This window comes from Oncorhynchus tshawytscha, linkage group LG25 (genome assembly GCF_018296145.1).
Source record: "Oncorhynchus tshawytscha isolate Ot180627B linkage group LG25, Otsh_v2.0, whole genome shotgun sequence".
Lineage (NCBI taxonomy): Eukaryota > Metazoa > Chordata > Actinopteri > Salmoniformes > Salmonidae > Oncorhynchus > Oncorhynchus tshawytscha.
Genome location: NC_056453.1, coordinates 43,730,980 through 43,753,025, shown reverse-complemented (window position 1 = coordinate 43,753,025; position 22,046 = coordinate 43,730,980). Strand labels below are relative to the sequence as shown.

Below are 22,046 nucleotides of genomic sequence, written 5' to 3'. Positions count from 1 at the left end.
GAGGAGCCTTAATCTATTATGTGTCTAACAGTATAACTTTAGACCGTCCCCTCGCCCATACCCGGGCGCGAACCAGGGACCCTCTGCACACATCAACAACAGTGACCTGTTGGTATAGTTTCAGGGCCAGGACAAAACAAGGTAATGTCGACAACACCCGAAGATACACGCTGACAGTTTCCTCGTGATGTCGTCTACAAAATATCGACCCTTCAACTCTGACCCACTGAGTGATACACAGGTGAAAACAAACGCTTCATAATCACCTCTGAAAAGCTAGGATGGGGAATGACAACATGACATAGCAGAGAAGTAAACAGCTTTTCCATCTGCATCCGTTTCAACACATAGGAAAATGTTAATCATAGCCTGGCTGGTCATGCCCTCTGCTTGGCGGCGTGTGTGTTATAAATCACCTCAACATGACGGCCACTGACGACAACTGCATACCTAGAAATATGGCACAGCCATGGCTGAACGTTAGCCTACATCCAGAGAAAAGTCACTTTACATAACCTAACAATAATTATTTTATCCATAGCCTAAGGTTACGCTATAACACGACCGTTCTGCTTATTGGATTTATAAACCTGAACGCTTGTTTGTATTTTCTGTATAGAACGAGAACGGGTGCCTTTGGGACCGTACTATCTGGGATCGTTGGGACGTCCCTACCCCTCATTGCAGTCGACATGGTTAAGGTTATGTGTTAAGGTAATGCGTTAAAGTAATGCGTTAAAGTAATGCATTAAGGTTATGTGTTAAGGTAATGCGTTAAAGTAATGCATTAAGGTTATGTGTTAAGGTAATGCGTTAAAGTAATGCGTTAAAGTAATGCATTAAGGTTATGTGTTAAGGTAATGCGTTAAAGTAATGCATTAAGGTTATGTGTTAAGGTAATGCGTTAAAGTAATGCATTAAGGTTATGTGTTAAGGTAATGCGTTAAAGTAATGCTTTAAGGTTATGCGTTAAGGTTATGTGTTAAGGTAATGCGTTAAAGTAATGCTTTAAGGTTATGGTTATGTGTTAACGGTAATGCTTTAAGGTTATGCGCTAAGGTTATGTGTTAAGGTAATGCGTTAAAGTAATGCTTTAAGGTTATGCGTTAAGGTTATGTGTTAAGGTAATGCGTTAAAGTAATGCTTTAAGGTTATGTGTTAAGGTAATGGTATGAACGGCCCAAGGATCACAAATAGCAGTGACCATAGCCCGTGTCCCCCGGAGAGGGCACACGGGTTCGGGAGCCATTACTTGTGACGTAAACTAGCTCGTTAACGGCTGTTTTAACTCAGACTGCGGTAGCGGCGGCGTGTAAAAGTCGGAAGTAAATGACCGACAGTGACCTCCTGGCCAAAACGTGTTGAGGCGGATAGGTCTTTACACCTTTTGTCAACTAAATAAAAGGCGCACATTATTGGTACTAAGAGCGAAGAAATATTTTATACTCGAGCAATTTCGTTAAAAAAATTAATAATTAACGAGGGTGCGCAGGGTTGTATTTTATCGTACGAGCTAGATAGAGACAGCAGCTCTTTGTCTCGTTTCGGTTAGTTTAGTTAATTTAGTCTGATATCTGAAGTAGCTAGACAACTGCGACAATGGATAAAGCAAAATCAATTATCGGGAAAAAAGGGTCAGGATCTTGTCATGCCAACGCACTTCAGAGGGAGTTTCATTCCCAGGCTAACATCGGTGGCTGTAACGCATACAAATCAAGTGGAAACTGTAGTGGTGACAGTAGCAATATTGAACACTTCAATCACCTGCAGCCCGATCACGTCGAAGCCAATGGGTCATCTCCTGCGAAAAGATGCCGGTTACGAAGAAGAGTTGAGTCGGTGAAGAGAAACAGACCACGTAAGTGACACTGACAATTGTGTGTTTGCAGGTGCAATTTTTGCGTTTAGTCATTTCTGTGTTTACTCATCAAAATTACACAATTTATGTTCGGCAGCTACATGGAGGGTTTTCAGACCCCTCAACCGTAACACGTATTTAACTATTCCACAGCTATCACCCCCAGTGGTTTAAAGTCCTTTATTAAAAATACTTTAAAATACTACTTAAGTAGTTTTTTGGGGTATCTTTACTCTACTATTTATATTTTTTGACAAGTACTTTTACTCCACTACATTCCTAAAGAAAATGATTTACTTTTTAATTAATACAATTTCCCTGACACCCCAAAAAAGTAGTCGTTATATTTTTAATGCATAGCAGGACAGTAAAATGGTCTAATTCACACACTTATCAAGAGCACATCCCTGGTCATCCCTACTGCCTCTGATCTGGCAGACTCACTAAACACATGCTTTGTTTGTAAATGATGTATGAGTGTTGGAGTGTGACCCTAGCTATCCATTAAATACTTTTTTTTTTCCAACTAGAAAATGGTGCCCTCTTGTTTGCTTAATATAAGGAATTTAAAATTATTTTTTACCTTTTTGATAGTCAAGTATATTTAAAACCAAATTCTTTTAGACTTTTACTCAAGTAGTATTTTACTGGGTGACTTTTACTTGAGTCATTTACAATTAAGGTCTCTTGACTTTGACTCAAGTATGACACATGGGTATTTTTCTCACCACAGATCACACACGATTTTAGTCTGTCAACTAATCATCGAGCACTTGATTACCGGCAGGTTCATCAGGTGAGCTAGTTTAGGGTTACAACAACATTGTGATAGGCCTACGTCTGGGGGGTGGGGGGTCACTGGGTAGAGGTCACTGGGTAGAGGTCACTGGGGGGTCACTGGGTAGAGGTCACTGGGGGGTCACTGGGTAGAGGTCACTGGGTAGAGGTCACTGGGTAGGGTCACTTGTCACTGGGTAGCACTGGGTACACTGGGTGTCACTGGGTAGACATGGGTAAGGTCACTGGGTAACTGGGTAGAGGTCACTGGGTAGAGGTCACTGGGTAGAGGTCACTGGGTAGAGGTTTGTAAGCCACTGTGTTACATGTAATTAAAGAAGCTGCAATTAAAGAAGTTGCAATTAAAGAAGTTGCATAGCCAGCTATGCATGGTACTGAATGTCTTGCATGATCATTATAGGGGCCAGGTTGCTATCCCAGTGAGGATAGCCTTGGTGTTTTGGTTGATGCTCGTGTGTTGTAGACATTTTGTCAATTCTTCTGTCTGTATATGTTTAGTCTTTTGCCCGGCAGCACCATTTCACCGAGTCAACATTCAGGTATGTGTAAAGGGGCTGTGACTACTTTAGACTGTTAGTTAGCCACCCTATTAAACTAGTTTGCTCCTAATATTAACAATGATGTGCTAGATATGATCGATTGTTAGATAGCCACGTGATCGACGTTGTTGTTAGATCCCCACGTTGGGCCACGTTGGGGTGTTAGATCCCCACGGGGTGTTAGATCCACGTTGGGGTGTTTGATCAGACCCGGCCACGGCCACGTTGGGGTGTCAGACCCCACGGCCACGTTGGGGTGTCAGACCCCACGGCCACGTTGGGGTGTCAGACCCCGGCCACGTTGGGGTGTCAGACCCCGGCCACGTTGGGGTGTCAGACCCCGGCCACGTTGGGGTGTCAGACCCCGGCCACGTTATTTTGTCATTCAATAGAAAACAAGTGACTCCTTTTTGTTTTGACAATAGTTGCCCCGTGGTTGCCGTCTTCTCAGTCAGAAGGTGAAATCAATACTGATAACAAAGCTTGGTGTACTTCGGCCAATTAGCGGCCACCCCTGTCTCTGCAAGGCTGGGTGCAAGAGCCAGGGCACCCCCCCCCGAATGTACAACATTCCCTTTTCCCTGGTTTCTGTTAGAAGTTTTAAAAACTTGGGAGACGAAGTCACGATGCAAGAAAGTGTTTTATTTGCTGTGTCATTAGAAACTGGGAAAACAAAGGATTGTAAAAATACCAATCTTAACTTCGCATGCCTGCATTCTTTCGGGTATTCATGAGTGTGTTTGTGTTCACCAGAGCACACCACTATGAAACCCAGAAACGTAAAGAAGCCGGGTAAGTTGGTTTGCTATTGTTTCCACGACGGTGGAATTTGAGCCTCTCGGAACTCTGAACATACAGAATGATAGGAAACAAGGTACAGTGTTTTTTTATTTTATTTGTCAAGAGTAGATTACAAATGTTGTCACAAGTAGGGCTATTCTGCACTGCCATTATTTAACACCCTCGGGGACACTGAGAAACATTCTCTCCAGTATTGTCGAGTTTCTTTCTAGTACAGACCTCCCGGCACCTTCAACAGTCCCATTGGTTAAGCCTGCTAGTTGGCATTAACACATAAATGGCATGCATACCAACCGAGCCTACAGGTGAACATATCAGTAACACATCAGTAACACACACATCAGGACCAAAAATGGTGTGATTTAATATCAGCATCAATATAGAGAGAGATTTCAAATTAGGCCTAATTTTAATCTGAAGTGGTGCACTGTATTACACAAGAATATATTGCACATTCAACTTTGCAACACCCTCAACATTCTTTCTGAGTTGTCATTTGGATGACCTTGTCTCTTAACCTATAGCTATAACATTTACCATTGATTATTATCTACCCCGGGGGGGATTGCATGAAGTACTGCATCAGAATTGGCTAAAGTAAACACAGTTCCTATTTGCCTACACCTCAGCTGGTCATGATATGCTGACAGGCAAAACATTTTGTGACTATATCAACAATGGAGTAATAAAACAAACACCACAATGTATTGTTTTGAGTGGTATTTTCCCTTAAATATGCTGTACATTTTTAGTATCAATTAATTGTAGCACCAGATCAGTTTGACAGCCACCAAGCCACTGCAGAACATTTCAATTTAGGCGCGTTTAAGAGAGATGTTGAGTAGGCAAACCAATAGCCTATCAGGGCTCTCCAACCCTGTTCCTGGAGAGATACCCTCCTGTAGGTTTTAACAGTTAAAGTAAAACCTACAGGACGGTATCTCTCCAGGAACAGGGTTGGAGTTAAAACCTACAGGAAGATAAGCTCTCCAGGAACAGGGTTGGAGTTAACCTACAGGAGGGTGTCTCTCCAGGAACAGGGTTGGAGATGCCTGGACTAAAGCCTTTCTACAGAGCATCTGGGAGTAGTGCGAAGTTGACCTTGGGTCAGTTTTGCAATTTTCACCACTAATGGCTAAGGGGATTGGGGAAGCTGAAACTTCACCCAGGTGCGTCTGACATAGTCAGGGAAGGAAAGGGTGGATTTAAACGTGTGGTGATCTTTTGTTTTCACGGAACAGCTCTCATTAAGAAAGACTCCAGACTGGACACCTGATTCCATCAGTCGAGTTCTTCCACTAGTTACAGTTCACCGATGAGATGATTAGCAAGTTTTGTGGACACCGACACCGGTTTCACTTGTAGGTGTCAGCCACAGGAATTTGGTGTCGCTTTTAATTGGGGAGGAAGGTAAATGTCTGGAGAGGAATCGGTGGAATGGTATCAAACACATGGTTTGATGCCATTCGCTCCGTTCCAGACATTATTATGAGCCGTTCTCTTCTCAACAGCCTCCAAATTGGTGTAACTTCAATTCAATAAAAAAAATCTATACAACTATCGTTCAAAAGTTTGGGGTCACTTAGAAATGTCCTTGAAGGCCAGCCTCCCGGAGTAGCCTCCCGGAGTAGCCTCCCGGAGTAGCCTCTTCACTGTTGATGTTGCGACGGGAGTTTTGTGGGTAATATTTCATGAAGCTTCCAGATGAGGACTTGTGAGGCGTCTGTTTCTCCAACTAGATACCCTAATGTACTTGTCCTCTGGCTCAGTTGTGCACCGGGGCCTCCCACTCCTCTTTCTATTCTGGTTAGAGCCAGTTTGAGCTGTTCTGTGAAGGAAGTAGGACACAGCATTGTGTGAGATCTTAAGTTTCTTGGTCATTTCTCGCATGGAATAGCCTTAATTTCTCAGAACAAGAATAGACTGATGAGTTTCAGAAGAAAGTTCTTTATTTCTGGACATTTTGAGCCTGTAATCGAACCCACAAATGCTGATGCTCCAAATACTCAACTAGTCTAAAGAAGAACAGTTTTATTGCTTCTTTAATCAGGACAACAGTTTTCAGCTGTGCTAACATAATTGCAAAAGGGTTTTCTAATGATCAATTAACCTTTTTAAAATTATGAACTTGGATTAGCTAACACAACGTGCCATTGGAACACAGGAGTGATGGTTGCTGATAATGGGCCTCTGTACAGTTGAAGTCGAAAGTTAACATACACTTAGGTTGGAGTCATTAACTCGTTTTTCAACCACTCCACAAATGTCTTGTTAACAAACTATAGTTTTGGCAAGTCAGTTAGGACATCTACTTTGTGCAAATACTAATTGAGTGTATGTAAACTTCTGACCCACTGGGAAAGTGATGAAAGAAATAAAAGCTGAAATCATTGTCTCTACTATTATTCTGACTTCTCACATTCTTAAAATAATTTGGTGATCCTAACTGACCTAAAACAGGGAATTTTTACTAGGATTAAATGTCAGGAATTGTGAAAAACCTGAGTTTAAATGTATTTGGCTAAGGGATATGTAAAACTTCTGACTTCAACTGTAGATATTTCATAAAATCTGCCTTTTCCAGCTACAATTGTTAATATTGTAAATTACTATGGCTACACTATTTTTCTTTTTAAAAAAACAAGGACATTTCTATGTGACCCCAAACCTTTGAACATCAGTGTATATTTAACCAGGAAAAGCCCATTGAGTCTTTTTTTTTTTTTTTAATGAAGAGAGACTTGGCCAAGAAGACAGCAGCAATCAATACCACATTTAAAACATAACATTACCACCCAAAGAAGGGTGGGTTCTTGTCTCTTGCATTCTAATAGAAATCAAGAGGAGATGTGCAGTATGGTAAACTTCACCAGGGTTGGGCTCCATTTCAATTCAGAAAGTACATTCCAATTCCACATTTCTCATTGAAAAGCATTGAAGACCGTTTGGAATTGGAATGTACTTCTTGAATTGAAATGGTAATTGACCCCAACCCTGGGCTACAGGGTTTACCAGTCACTAATTCTGTAGCATTGATAGGGCAAAGAGAAAGAAACTAAAGGGAGTAGGAGACGAGAACATTTAACCTCCTGACCGCAAACTGATATTCAGATTATAGGTACACGGCATACAGGATGTGAACGAGAACCACATACCGGAATTAGAAGACATTCTGAATAAAGATCACTTACAGATAGATAGATAGATATGTTACCTCTACTGTGACCTTTACATTTGTATTTTATTTGACCATCTCCACCATACCTCCCCCTCTCTACACACAGACACCTTCTCAACCCCCTTGTGGTTGCAGAGAGCCATGGCAGGGGAGGGGGAGGAGGAGGAAAAAACGGACACCTTTCACCCACATGTCCTGGTCTGAATAAAGATCACTTACAGATAGATAGATAGATATGTTACCTCTACTGACTGTACCGCGCTCTACTGACTGTACCGCGCTCTACTGACTGTACCGCGCTCTACTGACTATACCGCGCTCTACTGACTGTACTGCGCTCTACTGACTGTACCGCGCTCTACTGACTGTACCGCGCTCTACTGACTGTACCGCGCTCTACTGACTGTACCGCGCTCTACTGACTGTACCGCGCCCTCTGACTGTACCGCGCTCTGACTGTACCGCGCTCTACTGACTGTACCGCGCTCTACTGACTGTACTGCGCTCCACTGACTACTGCGCTCTACTGACTGTACTACTGACTGTACCGCGCTCCACTGACTACTGCGCTCTACTGACTGTACTGACTGTACCGCGCTCTACTGCTCTACTGACTGTACCGTGCTCTACTGACTGTACTACTGACTGTACCGCGCTCTACTGCTCTACTGACTGTACCGCGCTCTACTGACTGTACTGACTGTACCGCGCTCTACTGCTCTACTGACTGTACCGCGCTCTACTGCTCTCTACTGACTGTACCGTGCTCTACTGACTGTACTACTGACTGTACCCTACCGCGCTCTACTGACTGTACCGCACTCTACTGCTCTACTGACTGTACCACGCTCTACTGACTGTACCGCGCTCTACTGACTGTACCGCTCTGCTCTACTGACTGTACCGCTCTACTGCTCTACTGACTGTACAGCGCTCTACTGACTGTACAGCGCTCTCTGTACTGACTGTACCGCTCTACTGACTCTACTGACTGTACCGCGCTCTGTACTACTGACTGTACCGCGCTCTACTGACTGTACCGCGCTCTACTGACTGTACCGCGCTCTACTGACTGTACCGCTCTACTGACTGTACTGCTGCTCCACTGACTACTGCGCTCTACTGACTGTACTACTGACTGTACCGCGCTCCACTGACTACTGCGCTCTACTGACTGTACTACTGACTGTACCGTGCTCTACTGACTGTGTACTGCGCTCTACTGACTGTACCGCACTCTACTGACTGCACCGCGCTCTACTGACTGTACTACTGACTGTATCGCGCTCTACTGACTGTACTGCGCTCTACTGCTCTACTGACTGTACTGCGCTCTACTGACGCCGCGCTACTGACTGTACTGCGCTCTACTGCTCTACTGACTGTACCGCACTCTACTGTACTACTGACTGTACCGCGCTCTACTGACTGTACCGCGCTCTACTGACTGTACCGCGCTCTACTGACTGTATGACTGCGCTCTACTGACTGTACCGCTCTCTGACTGGACTGTACTACTGACTGTACCGCGTTCTGACTGCTCTACTGACTGTACCGCGCTCTACTGACTGTACTACTGACTGTACCGCGCTCTACTGACTGTACCGCGCTCTACTGACTGTACCGCGCTCTACTGACTGTACTACTGACTGTACCGACTGTTCTACTGCTCTACTGACTGTACCGCACTCTACTGTACTACTGACTGTACCGCGCTCTACTGACTGTACCGCGCTCTACTGACTGTACTACTGACTGACTGTACAGCGCTCTACTGACTGTACCGCGCTCTACTGACTGTACCGCGCTCTACTGACTGTACTACTGACTGTACCGCGCTCTACTGTACTACTGACTGTACCGCGCTCTACTGACTGTACCGCGCTCTATTGTACTGCTCTACTGACTGTACCGCGCTCTACTGTGACTGTACCGCGCTCTACTGACTGTACCGCGCTCTACTGACTGTACCGCGCTACTGACTGTACTACTGACTGTACCGCGCTCTACTGACTGTACCGCGTTCTACCGACTGTACCGCGCTCTACTGACTGTACCGCGCTCTACTGACTGTACCGCGCTCTACCGACTACTGACGCACTCTACTGACTGTACCGCGCTCTGACTGACTGTACTGACTGTACTGCGCTCTACTGACTGCTCTACTGACTGTACTGCGCCTACTGACTCTACTGACTGTACCGCGCTCTACTGACTGTACCGCGCTCTACTGACTGTACCGCGCTGTACTACTGACTGTACCGCGCTCTACTGACTGTACCGCGACTGTACCGCGCTCTACTGACTGTACTGCGCGCTCTACTGACTGTACCGCGCTCTACTGCTCTACTGACTACCGCGCTCTACTGACTGTACCGCGCTCTACTGACTGTACCGCGCTCTACTGACTGTACCGCGCTCTACTGACTGTACTACTGACTGTACCGCACTCTACTGACTGTACCGCGCTCTACTGACTGTACTGACTGCGCGCTCTACTGACTGTACCGCGCTCTACTGACTGTACCGCGCTCTACTGACTGTACCGCGCTCTACTGACTGTACCGCGCTCTACTGACTGTACCGCGCTCTACTGACTGTACCGCGCTCTACTGACTGTACCGCGCTCTACTGACTGTACCGCGCTCTACTGACTGTACTATGCTATTCAAACTTGTGAAACATACACTCCCGGTCAAAAGTTTGGAAACACCTAATCATTCCAGGATTTGTCTTTATTTTTACTGTTTTCTACAGAAGACATCAAAAGTATGAAATAACACATATGTAATCATGTAGTAACCAAAAAAAGTGTTAAACGAATCAAAATGTATTTTATACTTTGAGATTATTGAAAGTAGACACCCTTTTGCCTTGATGACAGCTTTGCAATCTCTCGGCATTGTCTCAACCAGCTTCATGAGGCAGACTTTGCCTCTTGTCAGGCAAAGGTCTCTCCTAATTCCCAGCTGTGACATTTTCCCTCATTGCTTATAATATCAGAGCACTGCTAAATGAACACACTGCAGACAAGGAGATGAGTGAAAGTCTCTTAAAACGTTGATTACATTTTATAGTAGCTATTAGTTTCTTTGGTAAATGTAAACTTTAGAAAATAGCCTAGTTCTAGTCGCAGACGGCTCTTCAAGGCATCATGTTCATGGAATAGTGTCGGGCAGGCTCTGGAATGGACATGTGTAACAGTATAACTTTAGACCGTCCCCTCGGTCTAAACGACACAATAACCATGCGATAACACCTTCAATGCTAACTTATTTCTTGCTTTGCTTTGACAGCCTTCCCCTGGTTTGGGATGGACATCGGCGGTACTCTGGTGAAGCTGGTCTACTTCGAGCCTAAGGACATCACGGCGGAGGAGGAACAGGAAGAGGTGGAAAACCTGAAGAGCATCCGCCGCTACTTGACCTCCAACACGGCGTACGGGAAGACGGGCGTCCGAGACGTTCACCTGGAACTGAAGAACCTGACCATGTGCGGCCGGACGGGCAACCTGCACTTCATCCGCTTCCCCACGCAGGCCATGCATCGCTTCATCCAGATGGGCAGCGACAAGAACTTCTCCAGCCTTCACACCACGCTCTGCGCCACGGGCGGAGGGGCCTACAAGTTCGAGAACGACTTCAGAACGGTGAGTGAGAGACTGGGACAACGGGTGACCTGACAACCTTGCAGCCTCATTTCTACCAGCATGTCACATGAGTAACGAAGAAAAAAACTCTAGACAACCTTTACTCCACACAGACTCATACGAAGCTCTCCCTCACCCTCCATTTGGCAAATTTGACCATAAGAGTCTGTAATACTTGTTTCAAGCAGACCACCATAGTCCCTGTGTCCAAGAAAGTAACCTGCCTAAATGTACTATCTGTAGCCATGAAGTGTTTTGAAAAGGCTGGTCATGGCTCACATCAACACCATTATCCCAGAAACCCTAGACACACTCCAATTTGCATACTGCCCCAACAGATCCACAGATGACGCAATCTCAATTGCGCTCCACACTGCCCTTTCCCACCTGGACAAAAGGAACACCTATGTGAGAATGCTGTTCATTGACTACAGCTCAGCGTTCAACACCATAGTGCCCTCAAAGCTCATCACGAAGCTAAGGACCCTGGGACTAAACACCTCCCTCTGCAACTGGGTCCTGCACTCCCTGACGGGCCACCCCCAGGTGGTAAGGGTAGGCAACACATCTATCGCGCTAATCTTCAACACGGGCCCCTCAGGGGTGCATCCTTAGTCCCCTCCTGTACTCCCTGTTCACCCACAACTGCGTGGCCAAACACGACTCCAACACCATTATTAAGTTTGCTGACGACACAACGGTGGTAGGCCTGATCACCGACAACGATGAGACAGGATATAGGGAGGAGGTCAGAGACCTGGCAGTATGGTGCCAGGACAACAACCGCTCCCTCAACGTGATCAAGACAAAGGAGATGATCGTGGACTACAGGAAAAGGAGGGCTGAACACTCCCCCATTCTCATCGACGGGGCTGCAGTGTGGCGAGTCAAGAGCTTCAAGTTCCTTGGTGTCCACATCCCGAACAAACTATCATGGTCCAAACACACCAAGACAGTTGTGAAGAGGGCACGACAAAAACGTTTCCCCCTCAAGAGACTGAAAAGATTTGGCATGTGTCCTCAGATCCTCAAAACGTTCTACAGCTGCACCATCGAGAGCATCCAGACCGGTTGCATCACCGCCTGACATGGCAACTGCTCTGCACCTGACCGTAAGGCCTACAGAGGGTAATGTGTCACTGGGGCCAAGCCTCCTGACGTCCAGGGCCTATATACTAGCCGGTGTCCGAGGAAGGCCCAAAAATTGTCCAAGACTCCAGTCACCTAAGCCATAGACTGTTCTCTCTGTTCCGCATGGCAAGCGGTACCAGTGTGCCAAGTCTAGGTCCAAAAGGCTCCTGAACAGCTTCTACCCACCCAAGCATTAAGACTGCTGAACAATTAATAAAATGGCTACCCGGACTATTTGCATTGAACCCCCCCCACCCCTTTGTTTTTACACTGCTGCTACTCTGTTTATTATCTATGCATGGTCACTTTACCCCTACCTACATGTACACATGGCTTTGACTAACCTGTACCCCTGCACATTGACTCGGAACCGGTACCCCCTGTATATAACCTCCACATTGACTCTGTACCGGTACCCCCTGTATATAGCCTCCACATTGACTCTGTACCGGTACCCCCTGTATATAGCCTCCACATTGACTCTGAACCGGTACCCCTGTATATAACCTCCACATTGACTCTGTACCACCCCTGTATATAACCTCCACATTGACTCTGTACTGGTACCCCCTGTATATAGCCTCCACATTGACTCTGAACCGGTACCCCCTGTATATAGCCTCCACATCGACTCTGTACTGGTACCCCCTGTATATAGCCTCCACATTGACTCTGTACCGGTACCCCTGCACATTGACTCTGAACCGGTACCCCCTGTATATAACCTCATTGTTGCAATTCATTTTTTTTTGGTCTATTCAGTAAATATTTTCTTAACTCTATTTTCTATAAACTGCATTGTTGGTTAAGGGCTTGTAAGTCGGCATTTCACGGTAAGGTCTACTACACCTGTTGTATTCGGCGCATGTGACTAATAGAGTTTGATTTGATTCCAGTCAAGGTAGGGTGTTCTGTGTTTGATAAGACATTGTTTTTAAAATTTTGTCTGGACTTGAGGCCGATGCTTTACTGTACCAGTGCTGCGAAGACGAGCTGTGCTGTCAGGCACTTGGTTGTGGTGCTGACCGGCTGGGCTTCTATGTTGTCTGGCCGCAGACCTGATTTGTTTACGTAGTCAGGGTTGAGGGAGCAGGTGACTGAGGTTTTGCATCATGCTTTGGTTTTCCTCACACCACCTCTCTCTCTCTCTCTCTCTCTCCCCCCCCTCTACAGATGGCTGATTTAGAGCTGTTGAAGCTGGATGAGCTTGACTGTCTGATTCACGGCCTGCTCTATGTGGACTCCGTGAGGTTCAACGGCCACCCCGAGTGCTTCTACTTTGAGAACCCGTCAGACACCCAGAACAGTGTGAAGACACCGTGCAGTCTGGCCGACCCGTTCCCTATGCTGCTGGTCAACATTGGATCTGGGGTTAGCATCCTGGCTGTGTACTCCAAAGACTACTACAAACGGGTCACTGGCACAAGGTACAGGGCACAGGGATGAACTTTGTTTTTATTTTTTTAAAGCCTTGCAAGGTCTGTATTTTTATGATTTCTGGTAGTGTTTAAAATCTGAAAGGTTTCAGGACAGTGCTGTTCACCAGTGCCAATTCAAATCCATTTGTTGTATTGGTTTTACATACAGTATCTACATTCTTTGACGACAGTCCAAAGTAATTTTACTGATCATCAATGGACTGGGTTTTCCCAGGTGAGAGTTGTTTTCTAGCATGTGGGGGAGTCATTGAACAGAAAGAAACTGTAAATCTTCCAAAATACTTTTTATTATTTTTAGTTTAGTTTTCCTCGTTTAAAAAAAAGAGAGGAGAATCATACCTTGTAATGTCAACAGAGATTACAGAGAAAATCAACCATTTACAACTCTCTTCTTTTACTACGAAGTGACAGACTCATTAGATCATTTGTTTTGGTTCTGTCCATATGTAGATTTTTTTGTTGCAGGTTCAGGAATGGCTGAAGAATGGAAACATGTAAAGAATTTAAAAAATGTAAAGAATAAAAAGTACATTGTTTTCTTTAGGAATGTAGTGGAGTAAAAGTACACGTTGTCAAAAAATATAAATAGTGAAGTACAGATACCCTAAAAAAACAACTACTTAAGTAGTACTTTTAAGTATTTTTACTTAAGTATTTACACCACTGAAAAGGATAACTTGGCCGTGGTTAAGTCAGGGTTAGGTTGGGTAAAGGATAACTTGGCTGTGGTTAAGTCAGGGTTAGGTTGGGTAAAGGATAACGTGGCTGTGGTTAAGTCAGGGTTAGGTTGGGTAAAGGATAACTTGGCCGTGGTTAAGTCAGGGTTAGGTTGGGTAAAGGATAACGTGGCTGTGGTTAAGTGACCGGTCCTTGGCCTTGTGACAGTTCCTGAGGGCTTTGGGTCAGCTTACAGTTCCACTGTGACCTGTTCTGTCTACCTCCACAAGCACCCCCTGTCTCGGGCTGAGGGGGGACAACCCGGTCTCGGGCTGAGGGGGGACAACCCGGTCTCGGGCTGAGGGGGGGACAACCCGGTCTCGGGCTGAGGGGGACAACCCGGTCTCGGGCTGAGGGGGACAACCCGGTCTCGGGCTGAGGGGGACAACCCGGTCTCGGGCTGAGGGGGACAACCCGGTCTCGGGCTGAGGGGGGACAACCCGGTCTCGGGCTGAGGGGGACAACCCGGTCTCGGGCTGAGGGGGACAACCCGGTCTCGGGCTGAGGGGGGACAACCCGGTCTCGGGCTGAGGGGGGAGTCCTTTTTAGGCCACTGTTGTATGTTCATTCAGAACCACTTTCCATGACCCCGGCACGAGGGACGAAGCTTGAAGCATGCACATTTCACACATTTACGATTTGTTGTCATTGCCCATTTGATGTGTTCCTGTACCTGATGCCTTCTCTGTGTCCTCCTCTCAGTCTTGGTGGGGGTACGTTCCTGGGCCTGTGCTGCCTGCTGACTGGGTGTGAGACATTTGAAGAGGCTCTGGATATGGCTAGCAGAGGCGACAGCAGCAATGTGGACAAGCTGGTGAGGGATATCTACGGAGGAGACTATGAGCGTTTCAGTCTCCAAGGATCTGCTGTAGCCTCCAGGTGAAGGAGGGATCACTCAGTACTGGAATTATACTATATATATCTATCTATCTATCTATCTATCTATCTATCTATCTATCTATCTATCTATCTATCTATCTATCTATCTATCTATCTATCTATCTATCTATCTATCTATCTATCTATCTATCTATCTATCTATCTATCTATCTATCTATCTATCTATCTATCTATCTATCTATCTATCTATCTGCTGACTGGGTATCTATCTATCTATTTCTATCTATCTCTGGATCTATCTATCTATCTATCTATCTATCTATCTATCTATCTATCTGGTGATCTATATCTATCTATCTAGATCTATCTATCTATCTATCTATCTATCTATCTATCTATCTATCTATCTATCTATCTATCTATCAGGTGAAGGATCTATCACTCTATCTACTGGAATTATATCTATCTATCTATCTATCTATCTATCTATCTATCTACACTGAACAAAAATATATAAACGCAACTTGCTACAATTTCAAATATTGAAGGAAATCCGTTAAAAGCCAAGAGTGTTTGAAGCTTTTTTTTTGTTTTTTGGTTACTACATGATTCCATATGTGTTATTTCATAGTTTCAATGTCTTTACCATTTATACAATGTAGAAAATAGTAAAAAGAAAGACAAATCCTGGAATGAGTCGGTGTGTCAATGTACGACTGGTACTGTAAGCACGTACAGTTGAAGTCAGAAGTTTACATACACTTATGTTGGAGTCATTAAAACTCATTTTTCAACCACTCCACAAATGTCTTGTTAACAAACTATAGTTTTGGCAAGTCGGTTAGGACATCTACTTTGTGCATGACAAGTAATTTGTCCAACAATTGTTTACAGACTGATTATTTCACTTATAATTCACTGTATCACAATTCCAGTGGGTCAGAAGTTTACATCCACTAAGTTGACTGTGCCTTTAAACAGCTTGGAAAATTCCAGAAAATGATGTCATGGCTTTAGAAGCTTCTGATAAGCTAATTGACATCATTTGAGTCAATTGGAGGTGTACCTGTGGATGTATTTCAAGGTCTACCTTCAAACTCAGTGCCTCTTTGCTTGACATCATGGGAAAATCAAAATAAATCAGCCAAGACCAGAGAAAATAAATTGTAGACCTCCACAAGTCTGGTTCATCCTTGGGAGCAGTTTCCAAATGCCTGAAGGTACCACGCTCATCTGTACAAACAATAGTATGCAAGTATAAACACCATGGGACCACGCAGCCGTCATACCTCTCAGGAAGGAGACGCGTTCTGTCTCCTAGAGCTGAACGTACTTTGGTGCGAAAAGTGCAAATCAATCCCAGAACAACAGAAAAGGACATTGTGAAGATAATGGAGAAAACAGGTACAAAAGTATCTATATCCACAGTAAAACAAGTCCTATATCGACATAACCTGAAAGGCCGCTCAGCAAGGAAGAAGCCGCTGCTCCAAAACCGCCATAAAAAAGCCAGACTACGGTTTGCAAATGCACCTGAGGACAAAGATCGTACTTTTTGGAGAAATGTCCTCTGGTCTGCTGAAACAAAAACAGAACTGTTTGGCCATAATGACCATCGTTATGTTTGGAGGAAAAAGGGGGAGGCTTGCAAGCTGAAGAACACCATCCCATCCCAACCACTAGGCTACCCTGCCGCCCAATACTTCCAAAGTTGTGGCAAAATGGCTTAAGGACAACAAAGTCAAGGTATTGGAGTGGCCATCACAAAGCCCTGACCTCAATCCAATAGAAAATTTGTTGGCAGAACTGAAAAAGTGTATGCGAGCAAGGAGGCCTACAAACCTGACTCAGTTACACCAGCTCTGTCAGGAGGAATGGGCCAAAATTCACCCAACTTATTGTGGGAAGCTTGTGGAAGTCTACCCGAAACGTTTGACCAAGTTAAACTATTTAAAAGGCAATGCTACCAAATACTAATTGAGTGTATATACATTTCTGACCCACTGGGAATGTGATGAAAGAAATAAAAGCTGAAATAAATCATTCTCTCTACTATTATTCTGACATTTCACATTCTTAAAATAAAGTGGTGATCCTAACTGACCTAAAACAGGGAATATTTACTAGGATTAAATGTCAGGAATTGTGAAAAACTGAGTTTAATGTATTTGGCTAAGATGTATGTAAACTTCCGACTTCAACTGTGTGTGTAATTGTTATGTTAGTTAATGAACTGTAGAAGCACATAGATATAAGCTACAAGGTGCAATGTAGGTTAAGTAACAGTGTCTTTGTCCCAGAAGAGATCTATATCACTGGCCTTGTTTTATGATTTTCAATTCTCTATGAATTCTAAACTAAACTCTTAATGGTATCGTTTTTAAATTTAAAGAAGAATTTGTTCCTTCCTAATAGAAGTTCTTGTGATTCTTATGTTATGCTTTTGTTATTTTAACACAGCTTTGGCCACATGATGAGTAAACAGAAACGAGACTCCGTCAGCAAAGAGGACCTGGCCCGGGCTATGCTGGTCACCATCACCAATAACATCGGTTCCATTGCACGCATGTGTGCCGTCAACGAGGTCATCGCACAAACATTCTCCCTGCAGTTTGCGTTACATTAATATTCATTCACTTAGTTAATGTTCTCAAGAGAAGTAGTTGTCTAAAGGGCTTATTTGCATTGACACTTTTCTTACATCCGAGTCTCTTTAGTCAGTTATCCAGAGTGACTTAGTGCGTTTATCTTACGGTAGTGTAACTGGTGTGAAATGGCTAGCTAGTTAGCGGTGGTGCGCTAGTAGCGTTTCAATCGATGATGTCACTCACTCCGAGAACTTGGAAGTAGTTGTTTCTGTAAGAGCTGCGGGTTTTGTGGAGCGATAGATAACGATGCTTCGTGGGAGGCAGTTGATGACGTGTTCAGGTGGTCCCTGGTTCGAGCCCAGGTTTTGGGGGTGCAAGGAGAGGAACGGAAAGCAATACTGTTACAGTAGCTAGGTGAGACAACCACATTTCAGTCTTTTCTGGGTGGTTTTCTGTATGCTTTCAGCTTCTTTAGTGTTTCCATGGTGATCAAGCAGCATTGTACATAGCTTTCAAAGCGCACCGAACTTCAGCTCCGCCACCACCATCTGGCCCGTAGACCTTTTTCCAAAAGCGTGAACTACAGTATAGAATTGTTTCTCGGCAATAGAGTAATGTTTTAGTGTCCGTGATCTCTCTAATAGTGATAGCTCTGACAAGAGGCCACGAGGCCCGACACAAGCTTGAATAAAATAAGTGGCACTAGCAAAGAGTTGTGTGCAGGTTTCTCTTTTATTTGACGTTCCCACACACCTGCTACAAGATCACTCAGATGTGGGGATGCTTAAAAAAAAAAAAGTGTCAGTGATCGTACAGACAGGACAATAAGCGCAAGGCAGTTCAGTTCAACGGCGATACAACAGTACAGAAACTGTACCAGCTGACTTCCTTCTCAGCTCTGGCCTTGTACGTTGATAACAGGGGAAGTACAGCAGACTCCTGTCTTTTTTAGCTCCACTTTGTGGTAATCATGAGTACTTATTTGTATCCCCATTGGCTGTTGGTATTTTATTAGGATCCCCATTGGCTGTTGGTATTTTATTAGGATCCCCATTGGCTGTTGGTATGTTATTAGGATCCCCATTGGCTGTTGGTATGTTATTAGGATCCCTGTTGGTGTATGTTGGTGTTTTGTTAGGATCCCCGCTGGCTGTTGGTATTTTATTAGGATCCCCATTGGCTGTTGGTATGTTATTAGGATCCCCATTGGCTGTTGGTATTTTATAGGATCCCCATTGGCTGTTGGTATGTTATTAGGATCCCCATTGGCTGTTGGTGTTTTATAGGATCCCCATTGGCTGTTGGTATGTTATTAGGATCCCCATTGGCTGTTGGTATGTTATTAGGATCCCCATTGGCTGTTGGTATGTTATTATGTTATTAGGATCCCCCCCATTGGCTGTTGGTATTTTATAGGATCCCCATTGGCTGTTGGTATTTTATAGGATCCCCATTGGCTGTTGGTATGTTATTAGGATCCCCATTGGCTGTTGGTGTTTTTATTAGGATCCCCGTTCAGCTCCTCTTCCTGGGGTCCACATGAACCATGACATAATACAGAACATTAATAGACAAGAACAGCTCAAGGACAGAACTACATACATTTTTAAAAAACAATGTTTCTGGGGTTCTGTTATGAACTGTATATTGACCATCTCTGCATGTTTTGGATACATTCGATATTTTTAACATTTTAAATTGATGCCCAGAACTATGACCTTTTCCACTTTCAGAAAATCGAGAGAGTTGTGTTTGTTGGGAATTTCTTACGGATCAACACCGTGTCTACTAAGCTGCTGGCCTACGCCATGGACTTCTGGTCCAAGGGACAACTGAAGGCCCTGTTCCTAGAACACGAGGTACAACGCTTTGATTTGAGTTGGAAGATTTAGATTCTGTCAGACTGAATGTAAACAAAGTTGTCAACTCTACCCCCCCCAAAGCTCCCAGAGTTCATAATCATAATTTGAGTATTAGTAATAATACTATATTTACCACGTTGTATGTTTTTCTGTAGGGATATTTTGGCGCGGTTGGGGCATTCCTGGAGCTGCTAAAGTCGTCTGAGGAGCCATGATGATATGCCAATGTCATCCCTCAAGAAGCTGCCGAGAAGCCGCCACAGGAAACTGGAAAAAGCCATTTAATAATTTAACTCTAAATATCTTTGAACTATATCTCTAAAATCCCCTCAAATAGAGGTTTTATTAATAAAGCTAATGTAATGCCTCATGTCATGAACCCTGTGTGGCAGGTAATTGCTAAGGGTCACAGAGACTGTTAGTTTCTTGGTACTGTGTGTAAATATCTATTCTCGTAGTTCTAGAGTGCACTAAAGCCAAAACCTGCTGAGATTTTACCTGTGTGACAGGAGTCTGCAGTCTTCGGTATAGAGGAAAGGGAGTTTCTCTCAACATATGAATATTGCCTTGTCTGCTGCTGTTCTGTCCATTGTGAAAAAGGCCAACGGGGGAGGGGGGTAGTTCTATTTGTATCAAATGAAGGGACCAAAGAGGCTGATTCATCATAATTGACTGGCCCTTTTAATTCAGCATGTCACAACGAGGGTCTACTCTCCTGTTGCTTGTGGCACATTCATCATAGCTTTATTAACACATCACAGTTAACAGATATGTAGTGTTATAGACCCTTGGTTCACCAGCCTCCTCAAACTCTAGTCTCTTTTAGTGATGAAGTTCTGTTGGTACGTCTGTCAGGTTAAGATATATGTTATGAATCTTGATACTTTGGTTATTTTGAGATGCTGCACTACGAGTCCAGTACAAGTATCCACTTCTGTTTATTTCACACTTGCCTATCTCACTAATAAAGTGTGCCCTATCTTCTCCAAACCCCGGACCATAACGACACCCCTCTACAGCCAGTGGTGATGTAAAATCGTCTAGTGTTTTGAATTGCCTAGTAAGGACTGTTTTGTGGTGTTTTATCTAACGTAGTTGTAAGAAAGGTACATAACTACTGGCAGCAGTTTGTCTACATAGTGATTTTTTTTAAAAAGTATTTTATCTTATGTCGGTGTGGGAGTTCCTCACCCAGTGCGAAGGGTTAATTTACCTGCAGTTTGGACAGGACATCTCTATTTTGGCCCCTAAAGCAATTCCCATAGCTGCTATCAATTTTCTTGTTTTATACATCAGTTAAAGCTATTCAATGTGAACGTGCTTGTAGCTAGAATATTGAAGGACCACCACACTAGACATGATTTACCTGTTGGCTTAGGTATTTCAAACGGCAGCAATAACTGGGCAGCAAGTAGTCAAAGAAGCATCCCATTTATTGCGTCCATCATAATGACCTCATAAAACAGTGACGGCTCCTCTGTTAGAATCCAATGTCTCAACCTTTGCTATTATGACATCACAATGTTCTGTTTTTGTATTTTTTGCCTTCCTCCTCTCCCTGTTGGTTAATGGCCTCCGCCTATCAGGTGGCACCGTTGTCAAACTGGGTAGCAGTGTACTTACTGGCTACTCTGTGCCACCCACTTCTCACCTCAAACTTGTTTTGTTGCCTTTTGTTTTTAGTAGAACTAGGATTCTGTGCCCTACGGTCTTTTAAAAAAAAAAGTGTTTGATTCAGTGTGGTTTTTTGTGAAGTCAAGAGTCTCACTGCAACATGGAGTTTAGTCGGGTTAGTAGATGGTATCATTCAACTGCATGGGATTCTGACTTGATTTCATAAAGATCTTATTTTTATTTTTTTGAGGGGGGGGGTGATTTTTCAAATGTTCATGTTGTGGTTTTCTGTATCGTTTGTTGCTTTTGGCTCAGTTATTACAAGCATCCCCTGTTCACATTTGCATGCATGCTCTTGTGAAAGTGACAATAGGTCTTGGTACTAGTCTGGATCAATGGTTAAATTTGGGATTACCATTTCAATATTTATGACCCCCACCCCCCCATAGCAGATTTGTATATTATATTTACCCCCAATAGCAGGTCCCAATTTACATTATATTTATTGAAGTGTAATAACTACTGATATGTTGAAGCACCTCAAGCGTCCGAAAATGTCCTGTATAGATGCGTCAGTAACTGACGTCATTGTGCTGTGAGGTAATATTACATAAAGACGTTTCTCTGTACTTACAAACCTCAAATTTCCTGCCAAGTTAAATTGAGTGAAGTTAAAATAAAGTTGTTTCTTTTCTTTTTTTGCATCAATGTATTAGACTGTCCTGAAGACGTCCTTACAAGTCTGGTATTGAAGCATTGTGAATATATGCCTGCCGTTCAAGTCAGTTTTTAGTATGTTAGCCTGGCTCAATGTGAAGCTCATCTTCCTCTAGTATTTACATAGTGTACGCATCTCGTGAATTGGAGCCATCAAATCTGTATTATGAAAGAGCTCTGTTTGTACAAGGAATATTACTTGCCACAGCATAAGGACATTTGCCTCATGCATCTGCTTTACGCCCATGATAAAGCTCTATTGCGTGATTTGGCGTTAGAGCAAAATCCTCAGAGGTATTCCTTGACCCTCGTTAG

At 44.0% G+C, this 22,046-nt stretch overlaps 1 protein-coding gene across 1 annotated transcript; it reads left to right on the top strand.

The window, feature by feature from the left end:
- Positions 1-1,074: 1,074 nt before the first annotated feature.
- On the top strand, positions 1,075-21,822 carry LOC112223943 (pantothenate kinase 3-like). Its single transcript, XM_042305771.1, has 7 exons — positions 1,075-1,858; positions 10,471-10,823; positions 13,128-13,381; positions 14,813-14,989; positions 17,411-17,534; positions 19,272-19,397; positions 19,556-21,822. Exons 1-7 carry the CDS (start codon positions 1,600-1,602, stop codon positions 19,613-19,615), a joined length of 1,353 nt encoding a protein of 450 aa, XP_042161705.1. The 5' UTR covers positions 1,075-1,599; the 3' UTR covers positions 19,616-21,822.
- The last annotated feature ends 224 nt before the right edge of the window (positions 21,823-22,046 follow it).

What these genes read in the sequence shown, in the direction of transcription:
- LOC112223943 (XM_042305771.1), top strand. Translation starts at nt 1,600, where the DNA reads ATGGATAAAGCAAAATCAATTATCGGGAAAAAAGGGTCAGGATCTTGT. An exon ending in TCGAGAACGACTTCAGAACG is followed by an intron (nt 10,824 to 13,127) that starts GTGAGTGAGAGA and finishes CCCCCTCTACAG; the next exon opens with ATGGCTGATTTAGAGCTGTT. An exon ending in CCCTGTTCCTAGAACACGAG is followed by an intron (nt 19,398 to 19,555) that starts GTACAACGCTTT and finishes GTTTTTCTGTAG; the next exon opens with GGATATTTTGGCGCGGTTGG.